The following is a 15,118-nucleotide window of genomic DNA, read 5'->3' on the forward strand; positions in this document are numbered from 1 at the left end:
TCACAAATAAAGGGAATTCTCTCTTGGTTGGTTTGAGCTCCAGGTAGGCGCTGAACATCCAGGTCTGAATGATTTGCTGGTAGAATTTGGGGTACTGGCTGTATGGAGCAGAGGGGACTTTGAGGTAGAGCTGTGTATCATAAGCATAAAGATGACTATTGATGCTGTTACTTCAGAAGCACACCAAGTGCCTCTATGCAGAGCTATAGCAGGCTTTAAGTGCTTTAAAACCATGAACAGCAGCATGCCCCATTGCCAGTTGAAACCAGTGTGCCCATTGGGTGCCCATGATGCTGTTAGTGCACCATTCACCAAACTATTTCAATCACAATCAACAGTCTGTCTCATCTGAAACCGTTGGTACCCCTGAAGGTCCTGTTTAGGCACTACTTGATCCTAGCACCTTTCATCCTGCTGGCATCCTCATTTTGGAGACCAGTTGGAGTTGTAATCGATCTACTATCAACCTGGCTTGGTTTTCCTGCTACTGAAACTCAACTGGCCCTGATAAATGGCTGCTGCAACTTCGACTTTGGGTCCATTTTCTTTTTTCATCAACTTGGAGGTTTTACATTTACATTATGTTTTTTTTTTAACAAGTTGAAATATTTCATAAATTCTGAAGTAACTGTACTGCAACCCACAGAATGTGCTCTTTTTGCACCCAGGCCCACTGATAAAGAAGCCCAAAACACAAACACACAGCACATAAGCTACATTGTAACAATCTCTCTGGCAATTAGTTTCGGTAATAAATATTGCCAATACTGAAACACAAAGATTTAAAGATTTTTGAGAGCTCACAGTCCATGCCTCATAGATTTATTACACATAATCCCTAATGTTAACAGCATTATTTTACACTGGTTCTTAGTCACAATCACAATGACTCTTGCCAAATTAGATTATGGCATACCTGGAATGGATAAGACCAATTTAGACCTGATGAGTTTTGTATTCAGAGAAAGATGCATTTCGGAAAATAGCAGTCCCTTCACTGCCCTCGGTTTTTGCTAGCCTGGCAAACTGTATGTCATGATCTACAGTAGCTGGTAAATAGTTAGGTGCTATTAGTGCACAGTCATGACCCATAACTCAGACAGTCTGGGGTTCCCCTACAACATGAAATAGTGTGGTTTCAGTCCTCTGGAAGGGACTAAAACCTGATTAGCATGCTGCATTTGAGGATGGTTGGGTGCTGACCATGATGTCTAAGGCTTTGTCAGCAAATGGTTGCCCTGGCAGAGGCCTGAAGTTGTAGGGGATCTAGGGAGACGTTTTACTTTTTCAGGAGAGAGGTGACAATTTTTGGGTTAAGCTTTTTCAGGATTTCACCTTCAGCTAGACTACCTAAGTACCTGGCGATGAATTCATGGCAGGGTGTTCTTGGTTGATGACATTTACAATGAGGATGCCTGATTGCAGTCATGTTTCCTTGAGGTCTGAAGAGATCTTTGTGAAGTTCCGTACATGCACAGGTGTGTATGTAGGGAACGGCATGGGACACAATTGGATATTATCCTTGACTACACTGATGCTTTTTCAAATAAAAGCCATAAAATGCTGAGAAGGAGACAGAGTTGAGTGTTTGGTTGACATTTGTGAGACCTCAAAAGAGGCATTCTTATCCCTTAGCTAATCATCCTAATAGACACATGAATGAACATTGTCTAACGTGATTATCAGAGACAGGCAGTTTCTGCTATTTGCAGTCAAGGTTCTTCCCTAATGTTTTATTACTTGTAGAGATTCTGCTTGAAGCTACAAGTCTGTGAGGTTTGAATAGGGCCCCTTACCAACGGCACATGCAGCTAGGTATTTGATGAGTACTGTAATGCATGAGTAAAGCTTTCTAGGCAGATTATGTTTTCAGTGGCTGTGGGAAGGTAGAGTGCTTCACCTGTTCTGTGCTTTAAACGTCACCTAATCCTGTCAATGGCAATGCTTATGAAGGCCTTACCCACAATTGAAAGCCAATGTAATCAGAGATTCTCACATTTGGAAGTAGCCAAAATACAGTATCAAGTATGTAACCAAGTATGTTGATTAGTTGCTTCAATAGCTGGGTAAAATCCTGGTGGTAGTATTTATCCATGATAAATATCTTCTTAGAGATTATACTTTGTATTAGACTGAGAATTCGTTAGAAGGCAGATATGGTGTTTCTTAAGGGGAACATACATTGCAGGTACAAAACATTTCTTCCCAAGAAGTAGGGCATTTGACCATCAGTTATTCCAAGGAAAGGTAAACTGGCCCTTAATATTCTTGGCCTGTGTACCATGTGGTATGATGCAATATTTTTGAGTGTTGTTTGGACATGTGTTACTCCAACCAATAATTAATTGTTTTAAAATGTGGAATGGATTTCGAAGAACATAAATATAATACCTATCCATTTTATATCAATCACACATATAAAAAGTTGTAGCAGAAGGAAGAATATTGGAGAAAATAGTACATTTCGTTTTTGCTGGATATCTGTAAAAGTGAACACATTAACCAACAGTCCAGGTAATGCTGAGAGGGTGTCTGCCATAGCATACTGATTCAGTATGTTATGCACTATTTTAGGATTACCTTTGTTATGATCAATACAAAATCAATTATAGTACATGTGGGTTTGTACTTGGTGCTGCATTACCTTTTTGGATTATCTGGTTCATAATTTGAGAGAACATTGACAACTACATCAGCCACTTCTTTATTGTTGGTAACGTCCCAAAGCCCATCAGTGCCTAACACCATTACATCATCAGGACAATGTTCATGTTGCATGAGATCGTAAACTCTGACCTGAAATAGTAATACAGAAATAGATTATGTAAGACTTGTGCTGCAAATACCACTATAACACCAAGACATTTTCCATTTGAAATGTTTTTATTCACAAAACAGTCACCTCAGCAAGGTCATCCTTGAGTAGTAACAGCTTAGCTCAGAGAGTCAATCCCTCAGGGGTTTTATAAAAATGACGTACATTGCAAGGTTTAATTTCTTCACTCCATTTAGTAGTAAAGCAGAATAGGTTTATCGGAGGGGCTGCATTGCAGTGCTTTTCCCATCCTCCCTCTAATTCAGAAGGGCTCAGTTAGAACTATCTCTGTAGAGCCTTTAATTCTGCTTACTCCCTCGGGACCCTGGGATAACATTTGTTCACCTGCCTTCCCTGCTCTTACTAGCTTGTAAAATAGAAGGGCTCATTCAGGACACATTCTGCCAGATCCTTAGCTTCTCGTGGAACTAGAAAAAAGTACCCCTTATGTACCCAAGATGTCAAAACGGACCCTTCGTTCCTTCAGAAAAGTGCTCCTTATATGCTCTCAGACTTCCAGGTGGACCCTCTAATTGTTTTTGTTTCTCCTTATTGGTGGGATCAAGGTTTAGCTACTCCGTGTTCCCTTCCTCTGTGATGGATTGGTCAGGATGAGTCTGGCCCTGCCTGTATATTCCCTAGTCATGTCCCTGTAAACTCATGAACTGCAGGAGTGTAGGCTTACTTGATGTCTCCCATAGGTCCCTTTGGAGGTCAGTAGGCACTGTGTGTGCATGCCAAAGCGAGCCATCTCCATGACCTGCCAATAGCTTCTGCCAATGCATCTGCTAGAGCTGGCATGCATGGTCATGCCTGTATTTCACGAGACACAGCTTGATGCAGCAGCAGAGAAAAAAAACAGTAACATCTGCCTGACTGCAGTCAGTTATGTTCCAATACCCAGGCTTCTCCTGGACTACTGCTGCCCCAACCACGAGCACAGGTATTAGCTGGTAGACAAGCCCGGCAATATGTGGCTGGGTGCCTTTTATTCCTCTTCAGGGCAGTAATGTATAATGCTCTTTGCCCATTGGGACCCTGTAACTGTCATCTGTGGAGCACCCGTTGAAGAATAGCAAAAGAACAATGCTCATTTGAATGAGATCTTATTGAGATTTTTCTTTTTGTGCCACATGGGAAAGAATCATATTACAACTACACAATCAACATAAAAAGGCTGGTATTCCAAGTGTAGTTTAAGAAGAATGTCTTAAAAACATATTTTTGGTTCTAGAAAACATATGCTTTTCAAACTTCTCAAACTACACTAGAAAAATGTTGGAAAATGGGTTATTGCTAAGGACAGGTAAGTACCTACACTTAGCAATAGGCCACTAACTTCCACTTAGGTCCAGTTAGGTCTCAGTAAATTAAACCCAGCTCAACCCTTGGTAGCTTGGCAACGAGCGACAAGGCTTAACTTAGGAGACAGAGTGTAAAGCATTCAAATATCGCAAAACAGCAATTAAATAAAACACAGCAAACTGTGCCAACTCTGGGCTCCCCCCCTACTGGGGCAGAAGGCCTTTGGCTCCCTGGATACCTCTTTAAGAGTGGCCCACCCTTCCTTTTCTTCTTTCCTTTTCTTGGGGACCCCTGTCTCCTAACTATAGGGACTGACTCCCCAGGACTTTGGGTTGGGGGGGCACCCTGGGCGACCGCCCCATCTGGGACCAGACTCACCTCTGGGAGGTCATTGCCCAGGATACAATCTAGGGGGAGGTCAGTACTGACTACCACCCTAAACCAGTCAAGGATACCCTCCCTCTCTAGGGGCACTATGGCTACAGGTTTGGAGGTGACCTCCCCTGTGGCTATACTGACTTTCTGGGTCTCTCCTGGGACATACATGTCTGGGGTCACTAACAGGTCACTCACTATAGTGTGACTGGCACAGGTGTCTCTCAGGCCAGTGGTAGGGATCCCATTCACCTGAATGGGGTGAAAGTGCCTACTCCCACCCTCAGGGATCACCAGCTTACCATCTGGTCCTGTCTCCCAGCTCAATGCTAGGAGGACTTCATCATCTGAGTCCTCCTCCTCCATGGCTACACTGGACATCCCAGTGCTAATCACCTTCTTTGGACAGGCTGCATCTCCTCTGAAATGACCTGTCTGCTGACAGTCAAAGGAAGCCTTACTTTCCAAGAGCTTTTTAACCCTGGGTCTCCCTGTCTCTGCTTGTCAGAGTGGGAGTGGGATTTACTCTCCTCATTCTTAGGGTTCTGGGGTACAGAGGGAGTTTCTGTGGTGGGCTTCCCACCTCCCTCCTTAGGATTTTGGGGACCTGACCCCACCTTCTTGGAGTCTCCCCCCTGGGACTTGACAACCACCCTGGTTCTCAACCACTCATCATCTGCCTCCCCCGGCTCTCTAGGGTTGGTCAGCTTAGAGTCCACTAGATGCTGGCGTAACCTTTCTTGGATACAATTGGTCAAGATGTGCTCTCTCATGATCAGATTGTATAACCCCTCATAAGTATTTACTTTGTTACCATGAATCCAACCCTCTAGTGCCTTAAGTGAGGTGTCTACAAAGTCAACCCAAGACTGGGTTTGACCTTCTGGGTGTCCCTGAACTTCATCCTATACTGCTCTGGGGTCAGACCAAACTTCTTGGTTAAGCACCTCTTCATTCTATGGTATAACTATGCCTCCTCCCCCCTTAAGGTCAGAAGCCTATCCCTCCCTGAGTTGAAGACCAACTCCCATAAAAGTGAACACCAGTATTGAGGCCTAACCCTTCTCATTTGGAGTGCCCTCTCAAAGGCCTCTAGCCACTTGTCTATATCATCCCCCTCTACATGAGCAGGAACCACCCCCTTGGGTAATCTGGGGCAAACCCCCCCACCCATGGACACCTCAGCTTCTCTGTCGATGCCACCATCTCTTTTCTCTTTCTTTGCCCACTTTTTCTCTTCTAGGGCCAGCTTCTGTGCTTCCAAAGCTATAAATGCTAGCTGGGCCTCCAGCTCTCTTTCCCTGAGGGACAGGTTCTCTCCTCCTGAAGGATCAGATGCCCTCCCTCCCCTGAGTGGTTGGAGCTAGCATCCTCCCCTACTTCTCTCTCCTCTGGAGCTTCCTGGCCTCAGCCCATGCTGTCAGGGATTTGGTCAGGACATGCTTCCTGAGGTCAGTGGTTGCAGGCAACCCTCTTTCAGTACACAACCCCCTAAGATGGACTACTGTCAGTGTGGGTAGGCTAGCCAGATCAAGCTCCATGGTTCCCTAGTTTTGTGTTAACAAAAACATTTTGAAAAAATTGGAAACAAGAATTTAGAAAAATCACAAAAAATGCAATAATTGAAATTAATCCAAATTAAAAATTACTAACAGTTTTTGCACTAGGACAATTTAAAGGATTTTTTATTTGCTTTACTTAAAACTGTAATGTGATACTGAACACAAGTACAGGATCCCACCATTGTGCACCAAAAATGTTGGAAAATGTCTTATTGGTAAGGGCAGGTAAGTACCTACACTTAGCAATAGGCCACTAACCTCCACTTAGGTCCAGTTAGGTCTCAGTAAATTAAACCCAGCTCAACCCTCGGTAGCTTGGCAACAAGCGACAAAGCTTAACTTAGGAGACAGAGTGTAAAGCATTCAAATATCACAAAACAGCAATTAAATAAAACACAGGAAACAGTTTAAAAATCCAAAGCCAATTTATAAAACTAGATTATATTTTTATCTTTAAAATGACACAAAAACGAATAGAATCGGGGAACCAGAGATATGAATTTTTAAAGAATTATTGTTTTTTAGCGCCTAGAAACAAAAAGCACCAATCGGGTCATCTGGTTGCACCTCAACTGGGGCAAAGTCAAAGTTTTAGGCCGACCGCGATAGAGCCCTGCTCGGCTACAGCTCGCGGGAGGCCTCGGTCAAAAGTTTACCTTCGGACTTAGTCTCTTTTCTGAAGATTTTCTTCAGCGGAACGAACCTGCAAATCAGGCCGGGTCACGGTTGAAGCAAGCTGGCTAGCGTTGCCGCGGAGGGTCGGTCCCTCTATGGAGATTTTTTTCAAAAGTACTCCAAACTTTTCCAAACGTCTGGTGTTTCTCCCAGATGTTCTTCTAAGGTTCTTTCGGGGTCCACAGCTCACCCCAAGGGTCCAGAAGCTCTGAAATGATCCTTGGGGTGCGGACTACAACTCCCAGAATGCACCTGGCGCAAACTCCTTTTTGGCCACTGGACAGTGGTCAGCTGGTCGGTTTCTTCAGGAGTTGGTGCAGGGGACTCTGGTTAGCAATTTTTCACCTGTAGCAAACAGGGAGTCCCTCCTTGAACCAGTTGAAGCCAGGCAAAGTCCTTCTTGTGGTGAAGCCCAAGTGCGCAGCTGGTGCAGTCCTTCTGAGTGCAGGTTCCAGGTGCGGGCCAGGGGTGCAGCAGGGGAGTCCTTCTTCTTCCGTAGTTCTTCCTGGTAGGGATGTGGTAGGGAACTGAGGTGTGGGTGCAGGTCTGCCAGTTTTATCCTTGCTCCTGGGTGAAAAACAGGGGGATCCTGATTCTCCAATCAGGTGCAGGGTCCTTCCCCCTGTGATGACCACTTCCTGGGAAGTGTGGCAAAAATCAATCCCAGGAGGCAACATTCTTCAAAAAGCCATCATGGCTGAATCTGATTTTTGGAGGTTACATCTTGCTGAGCCCACCCACTGGTGTGGCAAAAAACATAAACACACCCCTCTCCTGCCCTCTCCTAATCTAATCAAGGGGGCACCTAGTTGTCTGGGGTTGCACAGTGTGTGGGTGTTGCTGGGGTGCTCCAAATGTCCTTCTCTGCCTTTGAAGACCAGTTTGGCAGCCCTCCCCCTTCCTGACTCACCATCTGCTGAGGGGAATCTCCCTCCTACAGGCACATCTCTTTGTGTGACGCCAGGCCACTTCACACCTCATCAAGGGAGCCTAGCCAGGCTGCCATAGGCTGGCCAATCAGGGCACAGCAGCAAAAACAATGTAGGGCTGAAATTGGCACCTTTTCAGGTAAAGTTTAAAACTCTTTACCTGAACAAGTTATATTAAATCCAACAACTGGAAGTGGTGGTATTTATTATAACAATTAATTTGATACCAAACTCTTGGTATCCATTACTTAAGGGGACTTTAAAAATTAAAAGAAAGTCTCCCCATTCTAGCCTGTGAAGGCCATTCACTACAATGAGGGAAAGACAAATGTGGCTGTTTTTACCTCACCAGGGCTTATAAAACTACTTTTATAAGGTCCCTGCTTATAGTTACATGACAACCAGCCCTAGGGGCACATAGGGCACACCTTAGGGGTGACTTATATGTAAAAATAAGGTAGTTTAAGACTCTGGAACTACTTTTAATTCCAAAGTCAAATATGCATATAACTTTAATTTAAAAGCAGCCAGCAAGGCAGGCCTGCCTTTAAAATGACACTGTGCACCTCAGCAGTGCATGTATGGGTGCACTACCTATGCTGGGGTCCCTAAACCTACATGCCCTACCAGGGACTTATAGGTAGGTTGACTTGGCCAATTATAATGAGCCTAATTTGCATACTGATTTTACACAGAGCACAGGCCCTAGCGCACCATCAGAGTCAAGAAAACACCAGCAAAAAGTGGAAAATGGGGGCAAAAAGTTAGGGGGCCTCTGCAATCAGCCCTGTTTTCTCACATCTGTCATACATTTATATGCATTGTAAAAGCTGTAAAAGCTCTAAAAAGCCATGGCAATGAAGAATAAAACATGAACATCTCAGAATTCAAAACCAATGCAAAATTTCCCTGTAACAAACAGTAGGAATGAGGCTCTGTCGCCACTGGAGACTCAGCAAGAGTATGCAATAATCATGCTCAAAGCCATTTTTAGAATCATGTTAAAAAGCAATTCCAGGTAATGCGAGAAAGGGTATGCAGAAAGGGGCCAAAATTGAATGAGGCAAAATGAATCACCAAGACCTTGTTACAATAAAAATGCAGGATCATAACAGAATGGGTCTTTAAGACCATGGCGGTATGAGGGCTTGAAGCCTTAAACAGAATGATACATTAATACCATCTAGAGTGGAGCGCAAAGACCCACACCTAAATGGTGATATTATTCTGAAAAATATGCAACTTGACAAAGGCTACCCCAACAAAACTATGAAGGATGTAGTTGGGAATAAAGGATAAAGGAACTAGCGGACATGAATTCCACCCTCCTGTGCACTAGGGTTTGGGCTAATAAAACTGCAACATTTTGTCACCCCCGGATAAAGTAAGGCCAGGGTATCCCACATACAACAAATGCCCAACTAAAAGCACCTGCACCCGACTATTTATCACAAAATACATTTATTAGGGGGTGTACTACCCCACAACCCTCCCTGAAGCTACACCCCTGGTGGTTAATCAATTTCGACTAGTGGGCAGTTCAGTTTTAAGGTTCTATAGTTGGTCTTGATGGCTTGCAAAATGTGTGTTTTCTGAATAAAAATATTTGAGCTATTGTGATCCAATACTACAATGAGAATGCTGCAGAATAGGTTTTAGTAAATGCCTCCATTCAGATAAAAAATGGCCTTTAAACAGCAAACAGCTATCTATAAATCTAAATTTCTAGTGGGGAAGAAAGGATGACAGGTGTAATACAAAGACAAATACTTGCCTCGGGGAAACATGACAGGAAAGGCTTGATGTGGATGTTAGAACCATATACTTTCAGGTCGTGGTCCCCAAGACCCCGTGTTACACCAATTGTGGCCATTACACGAGCCTGTCAGAAAACAAAAAAAGATCTTAATCCACACATAGTATAATCAACCATATTTTTTAATTAAATAGATTCTGCAACCACATCATTGTTAATTAAAATACTGATCTTGATATCTATGTACCGATGATTACTCTAAAGTGTCCATGCCCAACTTATACTTGGAGGTTCATACAGTGTATGGTAGGCTGCTGGGGCAGAGATGGCCAAATCACCCTCTCTTTCCAGCAGAAGACCAGAAGACTGTCAGCTCTACCTGGAGATTCCTAACTGTGGTGCACCACTAATTTCTATCCTGTGCAGAAGGAGCCACAATTTTCTTTTTAGATGCACCCTCTGCGTCGCTCCCAGTGGTTGTGATTGGGATAAATGACGCTCTGACATTTGCGACCCTGTGACCGACTGGCTTCCAGCAACGGCTATGCAATTGCAGAGCTGAATGGGGATCCATCACGGGAACTGGCAGGCCCCACACCATAAATGAGGAGCGAGTACGGTAAGTCTGCCAGGGTAAAAGCAACAGCAGCTTTAACACCAAACTGTAAACAACCCCATATAAATTTGGATCCCAGTTACTTTTGTAATCTGAAGAGATGAGTTGGGGAAGAACTTGATTGGGTGCTAATACTGGTGTCCCATGATGATCTACGAAGGCTGGATCTGTACCAGATGTTTAAAATGTTCTCATTTCAATTTTGAATACAATTAATTCAAATTGATCTAATTTACGTGTTCAGTAGTTACACTGAACATCTGGAATGGATCTGGCTCTCTATATCCTACAAAGAGCCCTCCTGGTGGACAAATCATAGAGAGCTTACAAAGGTGGATTTAAACATTTTTTAAATGTATCAGCATTGATATTGATAGTTAGACTTAGTTTGGAGATTCTCAGCCTAATGTGACTTATGATCAAAAGTATTTGGCCAGTTTTAGTTTACCCCTGCTTAAAGGTTATTTTAAATGTATTCTTTGTTTTGATAATAAATACCTTTTTCCCCTCTCCATATATCAGCGGGAACTTCAGATCATTCTCTTCAATTGTTTTGTATGCCCTGGAAAAATAATACAATGTTATGTGTCACAGGCCATCATTTTAGGAATTATTAGAGAATTGCAGACTCCTTTCTTTTGCAGAGGATTTAAGGTCTCATTAATGAAACAACCAGCAGTCTAGTCTTTCAACAATATGAACAGTAATGACAAAGGCACTAATCTAACTCCAGCATTGTACGTCCAGATGTGTTCTAGACACCGAAAGTAGGGTTTATTTTAGGCGCACTGAAACCATTGCAGAAGAAAAGATTTGGATATCACTGTTGCACGTCAGGACAATTTCAGTAAGTTCCATATTTCATTCAGAGCAAGACAGACTGTCATGCAGGAGCTTTTGCTTACAGAGCTCTGTACTCTGTGACTAACATGGTGGCTGGCTAAACGGAGGAAGCCTCTACGATAATGAGAGGATAGACCCGTCCTGCGATGCTTCAAAAGCAGCTTTATAATATGACTGACTACACTGAGTAATGTGCACCGCAGGGGTAGGGCTTCCCTCGAGTCCTTGGCCAGAATACTTTTGTGGGCAGGGGAAGAGGCAGAAGGCTTGCCTGCTATTTCTGATGGCTTGCACGGATCACAGGGTACTGCCTGTCTCGCCTGGAGGCCTCTAAAACTCTTCCTTTGATTAATCTGCATGTCCTTCCAAGTCTTGGGTTTGGGTGTGATCTCTGCAGTACAGTAGTGAAGGAGGTGGCCTTTGACCCCCTTCCAGTTCAAGAGGTTGATGCTGGGGTAGCATGGCAAAGAAAAAGGTTTTAGGCGGAGCCACTGGCAAAGAAAGAAAAAACACATTTCAATTTCTTTTCAAAACAGCAAAGTAAGAGAATCTATGTTTTAACTAAATACGAAAACTATCAGTGCCTTACATGGCTACTCTAAAACAATACTGACATTTAGTATTTCCCTTGTAATTTTTGTCTTTACTGATGCGTGTTCAAAATCTTTCTTCCACTTTTTGCTTTCTGTAACTAAATCGATTGTTTTAATATAAAACATTTTACTTTATTTTTAGATTACCTGATATCCTGGAGTGATGCTACATACTGCATTTTCCCGCGCAGAGAGTGATGGAAAATGACATCACTCTAGGAACCTAATGCAGAGACTTCCTCACTCCCTATCTATTGACAACGCATGATAGTGTTGTATACAAAGCAACACTAAAATAAATACCAAAACCGACCACTCAAACCAAAATAAACGAATAGAAAAGTAAGCACACTACGCAAGCTGGAGGATAGGTGAGTCTAGATAGGTCGTACTCAAAGCATTTACCATTCATGAGGAGGAAAACATTACAACACTTACCAGCCTGTCATTGTATGATCCCTGAACAACATTCTTCTACCCAGCTCTTTGTATTGGATCCTTCTGGGAAACTCCAGGTATGTAAATTCATTTCCAAGCAATTCAGGTTTTAAAAATCCCTGAGAACAGAAGAGAACATACTTAGCAAATATATGTAAATCGGTTACAAGACTAAGGGGGTCATTCTGACCCTGGCGGTCCATGACCGCCATGGCGGAGGGCGGCGGAAGCACCGCCAACAGGCTGGCAGTGCTTCCTGGGCGATTCTGACCGCGGCGGTAAAGCCGCGGTCAGAAAAGGGGAGCCGGCGGTTTCCCGGCGGTTTCCCGCTGGCCCAGGGGATCCGCCATGGCGGCGCTGCTTGCAGCACCGCCATGGGGATTCCGACCCCCTTCCCGCCAGCCTGTTTCTGGCGGTGTCCACTGCCAGAACCAGGATGGCGGGAATGGGTGCCGTGGGGCCCCTGGGGGCCCCTGCACTGCCCATGCCACTGGCATGGGCAGTGCAGGGGCCCCCTAACAGGGCCCCACAAAGATTGCCACTGCACCCGTCGCACCCCTGCAACTCCGCCGGCTCCATTCGGAGCCGGCTTCATTGTTGAAGGGGCTTTCCCGCTGGGCCGGCCGGCGGTCTTCTGGCGGTCGCCCGCCGGCCCAGCGGGAAAGCCGGAATGGCCGCCGCGGTCTTTTGACCGTGGAGCGGTCTTTCGGCGGGAACCGCTTGGCGGGCAGGGACCGCCGACCGCCGCGGTCAGAATGACCGCCTAAATGTGCATTACATTTTAAATAAAAATAAATTTGTGATTAGATTATTTTTGTGAGTATACATAATCTGTATCCAAGTGCTGATAATTGTGCCCAATACAGCCAGTGATGGAAAAATAGATTACATTTCAATATTTGTAAAAGCAATAGACTTAGGGCCAGAAGTACTAATGTATTTTCTTGTTTTGTTTGTAACAAGAAAATGTGGTTTTCAAATGTAGTACAAGAAAAAAGATGATGGTCGTAATGCTGAACACTTTTAAACACTCACCCCCAGTCACAGATCTGGGTTTAATCCATTGTTATTTTGCTTGCCACGCCATTCCAGATGGACCCATCCATATGCAAATCAGCCTTGACTGTCTCCCCATGAGAATAGTCCAGCCCGAACTTCCAGGCCAGGTGCTTCCTGGACTGGAAAACAAGCATCCTGGGGCTGATTTTGGGGTAACACCCCTCATCAGCAAGGCTAGCCTGAAACTGGTGATGTAGCGAGCATGGGACCCATGTCTGGGCATACCCTTACCACTTAGGGTGAAAATACAACATAAAGAGATGATGGACAAAATGCTGAACATGGTCAAACATTCACCTCCAGTCACAGACCGAAACCGATCCCAGAATGCTTGTTTCCAGTCCAGGGAGGATCTGGCTTGGCAGTTCGGGCTGGATTGTTCCCATGGGGAGCAAAGTCAAGGCTGATTTGCATATGGCTTGGCTCCAACTGGGACGATGTGGTGAGCAAAATAATAATGGATTAAACTCAGATCTGTGACTGGGGGTGAGTGTTTGAAAAGTTTCAACACCCCGTTCATTATTTTATTTTGTGTTTTTTTTTAACTGTAATAATCTCATCTAAAGAGTTTGTAACAATAAAATCAAAAAATGGATTTAGGAAAAATAATAAGAAATCTCACCCTAAACATGCCCCTTCCAAATAATGATTCCTTATGATAAGTATTAATGTTTTGCCACCAAAATCGGGTTGCAAAACATCAACATTTTACTGACACATCAAAAGAAAAGGTAACCCATTTGCAAACAGGAGGTGGTCATCACAAGACCATTTCCACTTTGTTAATGGTCTAAAAAACATTTCCTAGAAGTGGGCAGTGGTCCATGTGCTCACTGTCTATTCTTAACCAAGAATTGGCAGAGCAGACAGGTCTGGCTTTAAAGGAATCTTGTATGGTTATGTAAAAAATTACGTGAAAATAGATATGTATTTGTGTGGAAGCTAAGAACTCCAGAATACTATTGATGTAGGTTAAACGGTCAGGTGATAGTTGGATTCTCAAGCTAGATCTAAAAACCCATGTAGGTTAATTACTGCACTTCTCCCATCTGTGCTGCTGCTAGGGAAATACAAAATAAATGACCTAGTTATGTAAGACCTTTTAATATCACTCGAATGTCATGAGTGTGCCCCTGAAAGTTCAAGCTTAGGCTGCTGGATAAGTAAAGCAAAATGATGAAAGCTGCTGGCAGGTAAGCACTTTTTGTTGTGGAAGTGCACAACTTCTTCCCAAACAAAACATGTACTCCTGGTTCCCAACATGTGGGTGAAGCCAAAGCCCCTCTAGTGATGCTCACATTATTGTCAGGTGATTGATGTACTGTCAAGCCAGACTGTAAAAATAGTTTTACAAACGTTTAGTTTGTTTTTTTGAGCACATTCTGTTTACTTTCAATAAAAACACTTTCACTGAAAGAAAATTTGATTTGTTTGAAAACAATCACAGATGTGGTCTGCTGACTCCAGCAGGCCACCATCCCTGTGATGGCACCAAAATGTAGTGGGTTGCACGTTGCAACCTACCACATTAATATTCAAATGTTGATTGAATTGAGTCCCACTGTGATTCTGTATTTTGTGTACTGATTTCCTAGTACATTGGTCAGTTCACAAAATACTATATTCTGCGAAACATCAGTGCACAAATTGCAACCACTGTTTGCATTTCCTATCTTAGTACATCTGGCCCATAGATCTTGACACACATTCAATAGAAAATGTAATTTCGGATCAAACTTCATATAAAATGATGATCTTAGAAAGAAACATTACTGAAATACCACTTAACCAAATACCTATTTATGTGTAGCCAGTGAAAGCAGAGCAACACGGTGCGGCCCATCTGATCTGCTCACCAGCCTTGCTGTCTGAGGTACTGTAGCTGCTGCAAACCCTATTAAACCCCTCACTTTACCTGGCCTTTCATTTGCATACAACTACATTCTGCTTGACCTTGTACATTTTTTTAGATATGTCAGAATAGGCCTTTAGCTGTTTGAGGGCACAAGTTTGGAAGATATCTTCATGAAGTTGATCGCATGTCAAAAACCCTCTGTCCCCAGGGCAGAACTATTGACTAGAGAAGCAGTTAGATTGGTGGATTGTACTGCATTATTTTATTAGCAGCTGAGAGTTTCCCTTTTTGCAATAA

The 15,118-nt window shown here is 43.6% G+C and overlaps 1 protein-coding gene across 1 annotated transcript in view; it reads right to left on the reverse strand.

Annotated features, from left to right (window-relative positions):
- Positions 1-15,118, reverse strand: part of LOC138299948 (protein phosphatase 1H-like) — a 246,907-nt gene that overhangs the window by 19,208 nt on the left and 212,581 nt on the right. Inside the window, exons 6-9 of the mRNA XM_069238676.1 lie at positions 11,908-12,026; positions 10,532-10,595; positions 9,436-9,543; positions 2,645-2,796 (exon numbers count right to left, since the gene is read on the reverse strand). Coding sequence (XP_069094777.1) covers positions 2,645-2,796; positions 9,436-9,543; positions 10,532-10,595; positions 11,908-12,026 — 443 coding nt within the window. The remainder of the gene's footprint in view (positions 1-2,644; positions 2,797-9,435; positions 9,544-10,531; positions 10,596-11,907; positions 12,027-15,118) is intronic.

This window comes from Pleurodeles waltl, chromosome 6, assembly GCF_031143425.1.
Source record: "Pleurodeles waltl isolate 20211129_DDA chromosome 6, aPleWal1.hap1.20221129, whole genome shotgun sequence".
In the NCBI taxonomy this organism is placed as follows: domain Eukaryota; kingdom Metazoa; phylum Chordata; class Amphibia; order Caudata; family Salamandridae; genus Pleurodeles; species Pleurodeles waltl.